The sequence below is a fragment of the Syzygium oleosum genome, unplaced genomic scaffold (assembly GCF_021117445.2).
Source record: "Syzygium oleosum isolate NSW1041296 unplaced genomic scaffold, Sole_v2.1 Sole_v2.59, whole genome shotgun sequence".
Lineage (NCBI taxonomy): Eukaryota > Viridiplantae > Streptophyta > Magnoliopsida > Myrtales > Myrtaceae > Syzygium > Syzygium oleosum.
Window position 1 is genome coordinate 1,051,941 of NW_026607543.1, and position 16,648 is coordinate 1,068,588.

The 16,648-nt window shown below is 41.3% G+C and overlaps 2 protein-coding genes and 1 long non-coding RNA gene across 3 annotated transcripts; all 3 read left to right on the top strand.

Moving 5' to 3' along the window:
* Positions 1-854: 854 nt before the first annotated feature.
* On the top strand, positions 855-1,858 carry LOC115668862 (transcription repressor OFP8). The gene has a single exon (XM_030590225.2). It carries the CDS (start codon positions 888-890, stop codon positions 1,698-1,700), a length of 813 nt encoding a protein of 270 aa, XP_030446085.2. The 5' UTR covers positions 855-887; the 3' UTR covers positions 1,701-1,858.
* A 9,766-nt stretch (positions 1,859-11,624) lies between these two features.
* On the top strand, positions 11,625-12,919 carry LOC115690457 (disease resistance protein RPV1-like; the record flags this gene model as incomplete). Its single annotated transcript, XM_030616796.2, has 2 exons — positions 11,625-11,983; positions 12,192-12,919. Coding segments are annotated over 2 exons (531 nt in total), but the record flags the coding sequence as incomplete, so codon positions are not given.
* A 1,507-nt stretch (positions 12,920-14,426) lies between these two features.
* On the top strand, positions 14,427-15,007 carry LOC130137069 (uncharacterized). Its single transcript, XR_008815734.1, has 2 exons — positions 14,427-14,596; positions 14,782-15,007. It is a non-coding gene; the product is annotated as an uncharacterized LOC130137069 (long non-coding RNA).
* Positions 15,008-16,648: the final 1,641 nt, after the last annotated feature.

The window sequence follows — 16,648 nt, forward strand, 5'->3', positions numbered from 1 at the left end:
TTTAATTTGTTTACCAGAAACATCATCATTATAAAATCATCGAAATTCGGTCATTCAATGTCAAAATGACTAAATTGGCACAAAAACAAAGTTTAAACGTCAATTTAAAAGGTTTACTAGACAAAAAAATGTAGAATTTCAAAAGTTTAGAATTGGCATCAAAACCTTTTGTTTGATGCACTTTTCCCGTAGAATTTCTATTAGTTACCTCTTCAATATAAAGCATTTTTCGCACTTGCAGTCGCGAAAGAAAAAATATTCGTCATTTAACAAAATTAATACAATTGTCAAAATTAAAACACGAATACCCTAATTCACACAACTTAAAAGCATCGATAAATTCTACTCAAGTCATGGAAAACCCAGTTAACTCGAAAATCAAACTGGCAATCATCTCGTGACTAGCCAAAATTGAAATTTATTTAATATTTATAAGTATATTGAATTTGTTTGAATAAAATTATTTACCTCGCTACTCTTTTCTTTTCGTACAACTTCACTTTTTCATCGTGCTATCCAACTTTCGAATTTTTCTCCCTTGTTCGGTAATACTTTGAACATCATTAAATTTAGGTTAAAATACATGCGCAGTTACTAATTCGACTTTCATGGTATCTATAATCGGTAAAAATGTTCTCGAGAGTACAATACAAAAGAAATTGAGTTTTAAATTTAAGTAGTTATACAAAGTGTCAAAAAGTTCGCAAGCATAAAGTATACTTCCTTCTTGTTGGTTTCATTTTGTTTATTTTTTGCAAAAACTAATGTTTTGTCAAGATTTCTTTCTAAATCAGCATGGTCCACCCTCTCTTTATAAAATCCAGCAACCCAAAAAATAGAAGTCTTTCCTCTCCATCTCTCTCTCTCTCCGTCTCCCTCTCTAAACAATGAATTTGCGAGCGAAGAAGCTGCGGTTCTCGCGCATGTTCCGGCCCTCCTTCGCCGCCTCCTGCAGCTCGCGCACCATCGCCCAAGTCATCCACCGGTCCGTCCCCGTTCGCCGACCGCCCTCCTCGCCGCCCGATTCCACCCGGACCATCTTCAGCGACTCCGACACCGTCTCCCCCTCGACCTCGAACGACTCCCGGTTCCCGCGCCGAACCTCGTCCGAGCGGTATCCGCCGTCCGTCCTCAGGGACGACGACCACCTCGGCCGCCGGTGCCCTCCTTCGACGCCTATCACTCCATTTGTCAGACGACTACCCCGGCCGCCGGTGCCCTCCGTCGGAGAAATTAATAACAGAAGTCGAGTCGAACACACCGAGAAGAAGGCGACGAAGGAGGAGGAGAAAGAGAAGTGCCCGTACAGCTCGTCGACCACGTCGCGGGAGGACTGGTTCAGCAGCGACGACGAGAGCGACGCGCGCCTCTCCTCCTCCCGCTCCCTCTCGTCGGACTCCTCCGAGACCCGCCGCCGGCGCCGGCGCCGGAGAAGGAGCGGCGCGGCCGGGGCCGGGGCGCCGCGGCTGGCCGGCAGGGAAATCGAGGACAGCTTCGCGGTGGTGAAGCGGTCGAGTGACCCGCGGGGGGACTTCCGGCAGTCGATGGTGGAGATGATAGTGGAGAAGGAGATGTTCGGGGCGGAGGAGCTGCAGAAGCTGCTCGAGTGCTTCCTGGCGCTGAACTCGCACCACCACCACCGGGTGATCCTGCAGGTGTTCGCCGAGATATGGGAGGTGCTGTTCTCGAGCCGGTCGTGAGGCCTGCAATTTCTCTTTCGCATGTTTCGTTTGTCGGGTGCTGTCGTGTGTAGAGATATGTAGTTAGTGTCCCAACTTGCATTGACCCGATTGATCCAGCAGGATCATCATCGTAGTTTTGCTTGTATATTCCTATCATCATCTTTCCGATTCTCGTAGTTTTCGTGTTTTCATTTTCTTTTCGGCGGATGATTGGCCAAATTGGAAAGTTTCTCTTAGCTTTACCCATCGTCATCGTCGTCGACTCAAATGGTCTAAATCACGAGTTGCGATTCCCAGCGCACAATACCCAAGCACCTCTTAAATGAAAATTTTGGAAAAATTTCGAAAACTTATCTGACATTTCACCCAACGATCACTTACTAGAGGAACGTTAACGGCATTGGCAAAACTAGAGATACGTAAATGGTTATTGGGTCAAAAGAGAACTATACTTTCGTCATAATTCCGAACCAAGCTTAGCGTTCTATTGAAACGAAATGATTGACAAAACACTTACTTTTGTGATAACTTTCACATGCTTTACGCGCTTAAAAGATTCGAGATTTTGTACAAGAGATTTTTTTAGGTACTTTCCAAACGAGAGATTCCCATCCATACAATTCATTGGCTGCATCACCCTTTTAAGTCATAGAAAGAAGATTGGCACATTTTGTTAAATGACTTTGAGCAACCCTTAACAAGATAAACTTTCCCAAAAGGTCCTTTCAGAGACGTGGATCTTCCCATCTGGGTCGGTACCTTGTCCCCCTGTGTTAGCAATTGACATTGTTGATGCAGGAGATAAAAGAATGTCATGGGAGACTTTCAAAGTTCAAATCGAACTTAAGCATGCTATGGCTGGCAGCACACTAATTGCATTTTGCTTCCTCTCTTGTACCAACTCTAAACGAACAAAACACACACACATCTATATAATTATGTGCATAAATTTGTATGTATGTGTGTATATTTATATTGAAAAGTCAAGACAAATGAAAGTCTATTGAGGCGCAGTGAATATAGAAATAAGGGCACGTCCCAGCACCACCGAACCCTATGCAAGTGAAGACAAAAGCCTGCATGGTCTGACAAATGATTTAAACTGCTGTCTTCCCATCTTATTTAAAATGCATTCCTATGCTTAGGCCTTCCCCGACAAACTTATCAGCATTTGACACAAGATAATCCTAAGTATACAAATAAAGGAAGCAAATTCTCACCATGAGTCATTTACTATGAGTTGCGAGAGAACAAAAACCCTCGTTGAACTTCATATAAAAGGCCAATTAATCTATAGCTGGATTCCATTCGTATGGAGATTGGACACACACAATTTATTTAATTCTTTAGTATATGTCAATTTTAGTGTCGGCAGATATGAGATCTTCTCTTTCCGTTTGAGTGCAGATGAGATCCAATGATGGAAGCACAGCCTCTAAAATAAGTCGTTCGTGAATCACGGGATAGATAATTCAGATTACATATAGACCAAGAAAATAAAACATTTTGTGGGATCCATGCCGACTGTTTTGAAACTTTAAACTGATAGATGAAAACTTTGTTTAGAATTTAAGATATTATGATGCTCCCATGGAAGTATATAATAAGAGAAGCAAACAAGGTATGTGGAAAGATTAGAACTCGGAACCTCCTGCTCTAATACTATGTAAAAATCCAATGAGATCACGCTCAACTGTTTTAACAACTTAAATTGATAAATGAAGGCATGGTTTATGATTTAAATGTTCTAACACAAAACGGGTCAACGTAGCCTTTGGCTACAGACTCAATTATCTTACGCACGCGACAAAGGATCGGTTTGAATCTCTTTCCGTCTTTCGCAAGAACCGCTTACCGATTTTTTAAACCTAATTTGAGTTTCTCAATACGCTACCTCTACCTTCAGCTGTACCCAACATCGCCCCATTAATATATGCAGAACCCAATCACCGAACTGGTGCATCGTTGGGATCCAAAGCGTACCAGCTGCTACTAATTTTAGACGTAAATGTTATGCATCAAGACCTTATTTATTCAATACCAACATGTCGTACGGTTCCCAACTTCTTTTCTTAATATTTGTCTCCACAGTCCAGAATGGGGTACAGATTATGAGTAAAAACTATTGTTATGTCGACCCAAATGATCATTTTCGGCCGTCGGATCTTGATTCTTCTTCTTCCCTGGGGCTGAGAAAACCGTTGATTCGAGAAGGCGTCAACGACATGATTAGCGTAATGGATGGAGACAAGAGAACCAACTCTGAGTCTTTCTTGCGGCGTTGCGGGTGGAGCGAAGAGACAAAACGTGTTATCGTGGCGTGTTAGGTGCACCTCCGAGTTCGATAGCATTGCGAATTAAGTTAAGACCAAGCCGAACCGCCCTTGCCACCACCTGTTAAGGAAAATTCCCAATAGATTTTGAAGTTGACAAAACTGTCCATGAGTGTTTTGTAAGTCGATAAATGCTTTGAAGTATTTTGATTCGGGAAGTTGTTTTTGGAAGAAAAGCATATGTCAATCTTGATCTAGTTCGTGTTCGATTGTGAAAGAACTTCAAGCAAAGATTGACTCGAACGGAAGTTCGACTCGAACGAGAAAGTTCGGACGCGAATTTCTTGTTGGCGCTGAAATTATTCACGACGCCGAAATTATTCGAGCGCAGCTAAAATTATTTGAACGAAACATAACCTAGTGATCGGTATGGATTTCACGGAATGAAAGTTTTGATTGTCTAAATCTAAGGCTATAATTGATTGACAATCAAACATTACGACAAGTATACATTACAACGGATAAAGCTCTACTTATGGAAACCAAGATTCGATTGTATGGGCGACCGAGAATCGTGGGATTCGATTTTATCAACCAATGGCTACTCAATCCATTTTATACAAATCTGTCCAAAGGTGAATATTGGAAGATGATCCTCGAAGGTGTCCAACGGCTAGTTTGGAAGTGGAGGAGTATAAAAGAAGATCAACGAGAAGCGAGGAAGGTAGAGAACGAAATCAAGAATCAACAAGTCCAAAGTCCGAGCATACTCCGATTCAATCTCTTGTCTTTCGTGAGCTTAAACGTGTAATCATTTGAGAGGTGTAGACAGTGTTATAAGTGTGTGCTTAGGTGTGAGATAGTGTGATCTATCGACTTGGTATAAGCAAGACCGGCCGGGGAGAAGTGCTTGGGTTTAAGCGGACAACTTGTCGTAACTTCTCATTGATTTGATTAGTGGAATCCGGCAGGTAGGTGTAAGCGTGGGAGAGTGGACGTAGGCTTGCTTTATAAAGCCGAACCACTATAAACTTGTGTGCTGGATTCTCTATCCCTTATCTCTTACTTTTACATTCTCGACATCAAGAGCCTGGTCTATATAATTGTCTTGAATCGAATTTTATTCGACTCTTCTGCGATTTATTTTGTTTCCGCATAAATTATTGAAACTTGTTTTAGATCACCTATTCACCCCCCTCTAGGTGATCCTTGCTAGCTACATCACCACCCACCAGCATTTGAGCAAAGAGCAGCTTCGTGCTTGGTACCTTTATGAGGATCAGGCCAGACCTCCGTGATTTACCACCAGACACCAACATGGGGATGTCTTGTCGTGCTTGTAGGATGATCAATCAATCTGTCATGTGTATATGACTGACCTCTGGGTGCCTTATTGGATGTGTGAAGGCTATAATGTTGCCTAAGGCCATAACCCCAATTTTATGAATTCGAATAGGATAAAGTACGTTGGGTAACACTACAATGTTGCGAAGCCATGGAAGTGGCCGGAGACAGAGATGTGCCTGCCGAATTAGCGCTAGTGGTCGGATAGGTGGTTACTTGTAAAAGTAGAATGGTAAAATGAGGTGAATTTCAAGAAATAGTTCTTCATTGTGAATGAAATGTGAGATTTTATGGGATCATTGTCAATTGTTTTAAAAGTTTAAATTGTTTTATGAAGGTGTAGTTTGATATCCTAATATGAAAAAATTTCCTTTTATTTATTTAATTTCGCAATATACATCAATGATCTAGAACGAGGAACCTACCATTGGTAAGGTGTTTGAAGTACATCAATTTTTATTTGTGATAAGTGACAACATTGCAATTGAACTACATTAACCAAATTAATTAGTCAATAACATTAAGGGTGGGCATCAGTCCCGGAATAGGAATGAATTGGTTGGTTTAAGGCCGATTCCTGGTCTCGAAAATTTGGAACCAGCCTTGACTGATCCAATTTTTGGTTCAGGTCCTGCACCGTCGATTCTACTCAGGAACCTGGACCGAACCAGTCCAATACACAACCTGAGTTTAAGTTTCTCACATTCGGCTTTCTCGTTTTTCACTTTCTCACTTCAAATCTGGCTCTGTCTACTCTCTAGCATTTCAAATTTGGCTCCTCTCTCCAGAGGTGCCATTCGATCTTTCTCTCTCTTATTTTTGCTTGATTGTCTTAGATCCTCATAGTAGAGTTCTTTGTGCACATTGAAATCCAAGGCCCCGTTCCACTCCTCGAACCCCAGCTCGATGAAAGCATGCTTCGCCCTGGCGTCATCGATTCAGAGCATAGAGTTGTGGGTGGACAAAGCAGGCGACGAAGAGCTCACCAAAGCCTGGACCCTTGAGGTGGATCTCACAACGGTCCTTGCAAGTAGGGGTGTGCAATTGGACTAGGTTTACCCGAGAACCAAATCGGACCACTCGAAAAACAGGTCTGAGAACCAGTTCCATTTTTTGGGAACCGGTTGGAATCGGTTCGATTCTAGGTTCCAAGTGAAGACCCACCCTAGAACTGGACTAACCTGACTTGTTTTGAAACCGGTTTTTAGCTTGTGTTAAAAAAAAAACTTAAATCATACTATTACTATATTTTGGATTGTTGTTTTTGGTGGATAGTAATTTGTATTGCTCATCTTAGGGATTGTTGCTTTTGGCATATAGTGATTTTTACTATTGATTTTTAATTTGAACCGTTTTATTGTTACCCATATTATTTTGCTGGAAAAAATGAAACCGGGAAAAGGAACAAAAGAAAAACAAGTTCTTGTGTGCACCTGGAACCAAACCGGAAAAACATGTAGGTTCCAAAACAGGTTTCAGGGAAAACATGACAGGTTCCAAGTTCCAAAAATTAGGAACCCATTATAAGTTATAACAAGATAGGTTCCAGGTTCCAAGTTTAGAACCTACCCATCCTGGAACCGATCACCCCTACTTGCAAGAGAAGATACGGAGGCGATCGAACTAGAACTTGGTGACGAAATTGAGGCATTGGATCGCCAAATCTTGATCTGTGACGCCCTCTAAATCGTCGAGAATGTTGCGCAAGTAGTCTTAGATTCGCTTTGCCTTCGGCGAGCTAACATTCGAGTTGGCATAATCGAGATGTGGTTTGAGTCACAGGATTGGTTTCCAATTTTATGTGGAGAACCTATGCATCCGGAGAGCCAATCACCCCAAGATGACGTAGTTTATAATCCCACACAATAATTTGGCCTTGTACTATGAAGTATCTCAATTTCTATCCACACCCTTTATGCGTGAACGTATAGTTGGAGACCTCGATACTACAAAAACAACTGCTTTGTGCGGGCCTAAATGAAGTGACCTCTCTATTGTCAGGCCCAGGTTTCAGTCGGGAGACCATTTCTTCTCCACATGACCATTTCTTGTCCACATGAAAGATTGTTTCTTCCTATTCGGAGCAAAATATAGGAGGAGAGAGTGTAAACCCCAGGTAAAAAAATCAGAACTAAACCATGAATTTCGATTTCGATCCCTCAATTGTTCTATACTTTTTGCCCTTTCGCCCGAAAGTTCAGCCAAATTTTTAACGAATTGTGGACGTGGCGGACCCAAGGGTGCATTTTTACAATTGCAAAGCACAAATGTTTAATACGTTGAGTGATTAAAATCAAAATTTCGTGACTAGATTGCCGGTCCGCTAAAATTTAGAGCACGCCAAAGTGAATTCAAGTCCAAGCCCATTAATATATCCAGTTGGATCCACATTCACTCAAAAACTTAAGTTGTTAGATTAATACATGGTTTAATATTTAATCACTCTAACCCAGTGACCATATGTCGAGTTTACTTGTTTCAAGCTTTCAGTCCTACAAATAACCTTTACCCAATGGAGGATATAATGTGACCTTTAATATGTTATTATTAGGATATTTTCTTATATAATACTTATAATGCCACGAATTGATTTCCATTAAATATGTATGAGCAAATTCTTACAGGAAAAATTCGCATATGATTTCAGAACTAGCACTATTTCTCGGGCGATAATCTTCAAACTTGTCACTTATGCAATCAAGACCTTGAATTTGTAGAGCTTTCCAATCAGATCTCCCAATTTATAATGATGGAACGAAGGTTGATGTATCTGTCAACACCATCCAAAAGTTTTATGAACCCATGCCCTCATGAAAAAACCAATTCGAATCAAACATACTATAAAAATTCTAATTCAAACATAACTGAATCTAAATGTAGACGATGTTCATACTAATCACCCATTAATTAAAAGTATTATCAGAAGAAGATATAGCCCACAATAGAAAGAGTTCCACGAGGAAGACATGCATATATAATCATATTGTATCCGAACGTTAAAATGTCTATGTGAACAATGTCGAGTTTCAAGTGGTTATCGCCTAGAAGAGATCAACTTTCATGCATGGTTGTCCCAAGTCCTACGGTCTATTGATGTGACCGGAACTTATTAAGAACATTCAATAATGAGTACACACCAAGAGTCTATTCTCGGATAAGCCCTCCAACTAAGGGTGATCAATTCCATTGTAGATTAGGAATTGGAACCTACTCTGTCAGAGTCCGTATTTCAGTTTTTGGAATAGGAAATTGGCTTATTGTTTCTTTCCATTTCTTTTTTTATTTAGTTGCTCAACCATATGAAAATTGCCTATGCGGACATCCCAAATGGCCTTCTCATGTTGGAATGACATGGGGTGATCAGTTCCCCGCCCGGTCCGAACCGATCACACCAAGAAATTAGAAATTGGACCAAAAGAACTGATTCCTAATTTTTGGAACCGAGAATGGGACTGGAGGAACTGGTTGCAACTTAAGAAAGACCGAGGGTTAACGACGAAGACAGAGAGATGGAGTGAATGGCAACAAATGAAGAGGGACAGAGTGCAAGCGAGAGGGACGGGAAAGAACGAGAGGTAAAGGAATGATAGGAGAAACTGGAAAGAGGGGGTAGGGGTGTCAAAACCAAACAGTATACCCAAACCGGAACACAAACCGACCCGACCCGATCCGAAATTTTGGGTATTTTCGGGCCGAGTCAACTTCATGCTCGGGTATTAGCTAAGCAAATGGGTATCTCAATGGTTTCGGTTCGGTTCGTGTTTAGAACACGAACCGAATCGAAACACCTATATTTTTATTTTTATTTTTTATTTTTAGAATCGAAACACATTTCACTTTGTAGCACTGTCGTTCAACTTGTCCTTCTCCAGAACGTGAAATCGCCCGCCGTCGTCAACTTCGTCCTCCTCGGCGACTCTGCCTCCGTCCTCCTCATCTACTCTGCCGCCGTCATCCGGTCCAAAGAGCTCACAAGTCACCATAGTCCATCTCGAAGTGGTGTCACTAGATCAACGATTCAACCGGCAAAATTTCAAGTCTTCATCTGCGTTTGTGTCTTTGGTAGATAACTTGATAAGTACATCAAGCAAAGATGCATACTTGCATCAAATCCGATAACTTTCAAGCAAATGACGGGACAACATGATGTAATTCCCGGGCAAATCCATGACAGAATCGGTAAAAAGCATGGTTTCGGAGCATCCTGACCCGCATTAAGCAGAAACCAAAACGTGAGAACGGAGACGAGAGGTAATCAAAATCCCCGAATTCAGAGGCAATCGAGGGCGACGAAAATCGGGGATACATGGGAAGCGTCAATTTAGATAAAACAAACACCAACCTTCGAAACAATTGTAACATCGTCAAATATTAGCTTGAACCCAAAAAGACCCGAAATCGGACCTGGCCCGGCCCGACCCGATTTTTGCGTTTCGGGTCATGTTCGGTTCGGGTCAAGAGTCCACATATCATTTATGATTTGGGTCGAGTCGGGTAGCGTGGAGACTAGACCCAACCTGACCCATTGACACACCTAGGTGTAACTTAATCTTAATTTATAATAAAAATCTAAAACACGAACCCGAACCAACCCGACCCAAACCGGCCCAATCGTGCGGCTATATCATGTTCGGGTCTTGTTTCGGGTCGGGCCAAGCACACATATTCATTGTTTCGGATCGGGTTGAATATCATGAAAATCCGATCTGACCCGACCCATTGACACCCCTAAGGGGGGAAAGAGCCAAGAGGGAAGAGAGGGGAAAAAGCATGAGAGGGCAACTGGAAAGAGAGGGACGGGAGGGGAAGGAGACGAGAAGGAAGACTAAAGAGAGGGAAAGACTTGACTTGTGAGAGGGGAAAGGGAAAGTGGAAAGAGATGGAAAAGATTAAAGAGCATTAGGGTTTCTTTCTTTAAAGATTTTAAGAAATAATAATAATAATAACAATCACTTTGGTTCGGGTGGACACTTCCAACCCCGAAATTGGGAATTGGATCGAAAATCACCTGTTCAAAATTTATGAAATCAAGAACCAGACTGATATGCCTAGAACTGCCTAAAATCGACCGGTTTGGTCCGACTCGGGCAATTCCTCGTTCAGTGGAATCCCATTGCTCACCCCCTAGGAATGATCGATCCTATCAATTTTATTTTTTCAGCAGTACTCGATTTGTGGTTTCGCTTTGAGCCGGTTCGGCTCACAAAATTTTTTACTAGGAACCGAACCGGGATTTCATGTGAACCGGCTTAAAATGGGGCCCGGTAATGGGCCGTTCGGGCACAACACCCGACCCGTTGCGTGCTCCTAGGGTTTACCGGATCCTCTATTTAAAACCGTGGAGCGAGCTCGCTCGATGTCCGCCGTCTTCCTCTTCTCCGCATCCTCCCGAGATTTGCGATGGACTGTGCAAATCTCTGCGCTCTCTGTTCAGATGTTCTTTCCATTCTCTCCGACTGATTCGATGTGGGATCTTCGTCAAGATCAAACAGGTATGCGCCTCCCCTATTGCTCGGTGTTCTTTTCTTGAGTGTCCCTTTTGGTCGCCGCCGCCGCTGCCGGTTCCTCGTCGGCGGCCCCGAACCTCCAGCTACGGCGGCTGCCGCGACCTCAGATCCGAGGCCGCGAACTCTTAATCTGAATCTGAGGTCGGACGCCTCCGGTTAGTCAGGCTGCATCGGTGCGAAGGGGGGTGGAGGGCCGAAGGCGAGACGCCGGCGGCGGGCGGATGGTGCTGAGAGGCTGGCTGGCCGGCGACGATGGTGTTGATGTCGCGAAGGGAACGTAATAAGCTAATTAGATGCCATTCGCGTGGTGAGCTATCGTTGTCGTGCTAATGCTGTATTGAAATGGCCGAACAGGAATGTGGTCCAGTAGCACCATACATGTCTAGAAATGGAGAAAAATGTCATTAAGGGAAGTTTTTAAACATTTGAAATCATGGCGCAATTACCTAGCAAAAGGAGAACGAGATCATCCTGCAATCATGTCGTATATATTCAGTTTTAGTCGATCGAAACTTGTTCGAAAAAAGTAGAACCAGGTCCTACAGTTAGAATTTTAGTTGCCAGACAATGCCACATTACTTGATACAATGCATTGCACTCAATCTGATATAGTAGAGTATGGAACTTCTTGAAGGATTATCGTCGTCCCTTTTTGTCTAAGAGCGGAGCAAACCCAGTGGTAGTTTCTAAGGAGAAATTAAGGGCGGGGTCAGATAAAAGGAGAAATGCGTTGTCCAATATCCTTGCCTTGTTTTGTAGCCATCGTGCACTAATTCTTCTTGTCTCTGTGCTACATCTTGCAGAAGACGAGAACATGAATTCCTGGCTTGTCTAGTTGGTTGGTCTTTGAAGGCAAGCAGATTGACCCGGATAATCTCCAAGCTGTTAAAAAGAGTAACGTCTTGATCATTATTCTCTCTCGGAACTATGCTTCTAGCAGATGGTGTCTTGGTGAATTGGTTCCGATGATGGAGTGCAAGAATAGCAGAGGACATGTAGTCTTGCCTATACTTTACGAAGTGGAACCAAAGGATGTGAAGCACCAATTAGGGTTGTTGGGAGAGAGATTTTGGTCGCGTAAGAAGTGTGTTGATGAAAAGGTTGTGGATGAATGGGAGAAAGCGCTCACAGAAATTAGGTCCCTGAAAGGATGGGATTCCAAGAAAGATGTCGATAGGTATTGTTTTACTTGAACCTTCTTACTTTCTGTGCATTGACTATTTGCTTTTCGATATATTATAACACATGATAATATAGAGGTGAGAAGTAGACGACTTCAATAATCTGGGGCAATCTGTTCCAAAGTTAGTTTGTTGATGTGCTATAATGAGATTTACTATACAATTATTATTACCCTAAACTTGGTCTCCAATTCTATTTGGCAGATACGAAGGTGACTTGGTAAATTTGGTTGTCATAAAGGTTTTGATTGAGTTAAAGAAGGCATTTGAAGTGGTTTTTACCGACCACCGTATAGAGAATGTCATGATACTTGTATATCATAATTCTAGCACTACATTATGGGATGGGTGGTATTGGCAAGATAGCTTGTGCTAAGGTCATCTTCAACAAACTTGCTGATCAATATGATGGTTCATCTTACCATATTTAAGGGTAAGAAAGTCCTCATTCTTCTTGATGATGTGAATGATAACGATCACTTGAAGGTTTCAGTTGGAGATCATAAGTGGTTTGGGTTAGGAAGTAGGATTATCATTACTACGAGAAGCAATATTGTTCTTGATGACACTAGGTGGACTTCAAGTATAAACATGAGGTAGATGACTTCCCTTAGCTCTTGAGGTGATGGATTCAAATTTGGAAAAAAAGTTCTCATTATTCTTGATGACTTCCTTTAGCTCTCGAGGTTATGGGTTCAAATTTGGAAAAAAAGTCATCATTGTTCTTGATGACTTAACTTAGCTTTGAGGTTATGGGTTCAAATTTGAAAAAAAGTCCTCATTGTTCTTGATGATGTGGATGGTAATGATGAGTTGAAGCTTTGGGTGGAGATTATGAGTGTTGTGGTCTGGAAGTAAGATTATCATTGCCACTAGAATCAAGATTAGAAGCAAGATTGTTTATGATGACGTTGGGTGGGAAAGTTTGACAATTATGATGTCGTTGAGTGAGAAAGTTTGACAATTATGATGTCATTGAGTGGGAAAGTTTGACAACCCTTGTAAAACTCTATGGGAGAGTATTTAGAATCAACGTTGGGCGAATGCACTAAATTTGAACTAACTTCTCTCTAGTTGGAGCAATTTTGATGTTGTATTTGTATTGTTGAATGAAGGCCTCCACCATATTCTTCCATTTCTCGATCTTGTCAGGCCCTGGTCCAGTGAGGATTTCTAGAAAAGTTTGGATCAATAGAGGCAAAGTATGAATATTAGATAATGGATCGGTATTTGATCTTATTTAGCATGCATCTCTCCTCCAACTAAATTTGAGTTTCTCTCTCATGAAGTGGTATCCACTTCAGGATGGTGCCCTTTAGCTCTTGAGGTCATAGTTACAAATTTTGTTCGGAAAAAATATACTGTTTAGAAAGAAGTTGAAGATAAGCTACAAAGCATTAGATTATGAGCGATCAACCGAGAGATCTTGGTAGAGAAATTGTTCGTCGAGAAGATTACAACAAACCTCAAAGCCATAGCAGGGAGGTTGGTCTACTACAAACCCTTGAAAGTGCTAGAGAACAAGGTAACTGTTATCTCTGTCTTTCTTTTGCTTCACCGGTTTAAGTTATCTTTTTTCAAATGAATATTAATCTTTTTGATTAATGCAACTCTTAATGAAAAGAATGCTCGAACAGAAAGTAGGAGTTTTATCTTAGCAATTAACAGAATATAGTAAATTAGCAAGCGGATACTTGAATATTTGCGTTTTGCATCTTGCTTGACTGATATAAAAACTTTGGGTTCTTATAGTGGCACAATGACACTAAAGAGTATAATTAAGATTATTGGAATCTTTAATTTGTTCGGTGAACTTTCCCGGTTCGAAAAGACACCCAAAATCAGTTGTTTTTATAGTATTCAAACTTAACATTTACAAAATCACTTTTAAGAATGTTAAGAATTGATGGCCAGGCCATTGCTTGAATGGCATAAAGTGAATTTTGTTAGACATTTATTTGTGAATTTTGTTGGTAAATTACAAACATATTTTGAGTACTCAAAATTGAATTTGTATTCAAAACAGTTATCAGTAGTTGCTTGGGCAAGGGTGCTGGGTGGTCCCAGTCGGGAGAATTTATGTGGGCGAATTGTGATTTTTAAGTATCCAATTTATCTCGATCTCTTATATTTTTTAGATTCTAATATGAACTCCTATCATCTTTAGACCATATAAATTCGACTTTCTAACGGAATTCAAATCTCTAGAACTCTCTCTATGAGCATTCGGCTATAACTTCGTTTATTTAGCTAAAAAGAATTATACCTTCACTTACTCGGTCTTTATAAATAGTGATTCATGTTAACAGTAAGCAAAGTGATATTAATAAATTACCTGTTGGCTAGATAGAATATTTTTAATTTTGGTGATTACTTGTAGGGAACCGAAAGGAGGACAAAGGTGGCTCCGAGAGGTCAAGCTGGGACAAAACAGAAGGAACACTTTGTGAGAGAAGTGAGCATTGTGAGTTTGAGTTGGGTTGAAAGTGTTTTGAGGAGATATTCCAGCACAATTACTCGTTTGTCAATCCAAAATAGTTCAAAATGTGTTTGTCTCATACAATTGACAGAAAAGTCTTCTCTGCCGGCCAGTGAGGTTCTGAATTGAAGTCTTTCTTGCAGGCAGGGAAGTCTTCTCTATCAATTGATTGGCATGAACACATGGTGAACTATTTCAGCAAATACTTGATTGTCAATCCAAAATAGTTCACAATGTGTTTATATCATACAATTGACAGAAAAGTCTTCTCTACCAGCCAGTGAGGTTCTGAACTGAAGTCTTTCTTGCGGACAGGGAAGTCTTCGCTAGCAATTGATTGGCATGAACACATGGTCAACTATTTCGGATTTGCCGACTTAAGGGACAACAGAGTCGTTGTGCTAAGATTATCTCCGCGAAACACTTTTTGTCGCTGGTAATTGGTATCTATCATTTTCAAATTTGGAAACTAGAAACTGGATGTATGATACTAGACCTTTTCTAAGAGCCACTTCAAAGAATAAAATTGTCTTTTCTTTTCTTTGGTGGGCCTATTCATCTGTGTAATCTGTGCAGAAGTTTTCTAATGCCGCTGGATGCTAAACAAACGATCCAATGGCATCTTAAATTAGAGCCCTTTGAATTTAGCATGACACATGCTTATGCAATCAGCACCACCTGTGTAACTATTTTTTACGTAATTTACCTACCGAACTAAATCCCCTCTTCTCCTCATCACACTTTCACCATAATCCATCGTATTTGCATCCGAGTGAACCTGCATTTTCGAGCTTATTACCCGTAAACTGTAATCCCACGTTGCTTAAGTACATGGTTAAAACGAGTCTTGCATGCATGTAGTTTTTCTCCCACCTAATGGTTTAGGCTTTTAAATTTGAGCATCCTAACATGATAGCAGAGCACAGATCAGGGTTCAAATCCTAGCAATCCGCTGTCAAACTCAGCTCAAGGTGGGTTTACAACAGCCGGGCTTACATAAAATAGGTCTCGCGCCTATTTCACAAAAAAACCGAGATGAGTCGTACACTTGTAAGCGGTCAACTTATATGCGAGGGCGGGTATCACTTAAACGTTGTGATTACAATGCGCTTCATATGCATATAGTTTTCCTCCTGGCTTGAATTGTCATGTTTGGCATTCTAAGTTTCTGCGAAGGCATTATTAGGTCCACAACAGGTAGAGGCATCGATCACATAATGTAAGCATTGGGCTACAAACCTGCGTGTAAATTTCTTTCTTCTTTGTTTTTGGGCCTTGGACTTTGCTTCAGGAGCCGTACCATTTTGGTGTGGAACTTACCTGCATTTATCGTTAACTCAAAGTTCTCACATCATTATGAAAAACAAATCAAAGCGAGAATGATTATTTAGTGAATATACGGTGACTCGCTGACCATTGATCAAGAGTAAAAAATGATCATGATGCATCGTGTTATAAAAGATTATTAGGACGGAACAGACTCATCCAACAATGGATATAATAGCGCTTTATTTATGACGTCGCATGCGATAATATTCTCCGGCTTTAATCAGAGAAAATAGAAAAGGAGAGCGAAGGGAACTCGTCGTGGCCCTCGTGGTGGCTGCTCTTAAAGACTTATTCTACAAAAATATACACTTTATGATTATTTGCAAACACGACACCGTATACACCTATACATATAAGCATAAATATTCCTTAAAGACTCGCCCTCGAGTTGGAGCGTATATGTTTATATGTACCCAAGTAACTTGCACGAGGACCAGGAAGGGGGCTTTGATCATACGAGTTTCATTAACCCGATCCCAAGGCAAATGGGCCTCGGACCATAAGAGGTCCTGTAATAACTGAGGAGGATTAGTGAGCCAATTACGAGGAAGGGCCTTAACTCGATGAATTTCTCACGATCCAATCTGCGACTTGGTTGGCCTCTCTTAGATGGTGGACTACTTGAATATCTTGGTATTCGCCTAACAGAGCTTTGCATTCGGTGATAAGAGGAACCACATCACATGGTGGCGTTTCGTCCTTTGTGGGGTAGCTTATCAAAGACAAGCCATTGGGAATTGGAAATCGATCGTGCCGAATTGTGATGTTTAGACGTTGCATAAACTAGCAGCGTATGCTCGATCAATCCTTTGCTTAACAGCCCCAATCAATACATGAATTGGAGTTGAAGTGG

Coding starts and splice junctions, on each gene's coding strand:
- LOC115668862 (XM_030590225.2), top strand. CDS start 888: ATGAATTTGCGAGCGAAGAAGCTGCGGTTCTCGCGCATGTTCCGGCCC.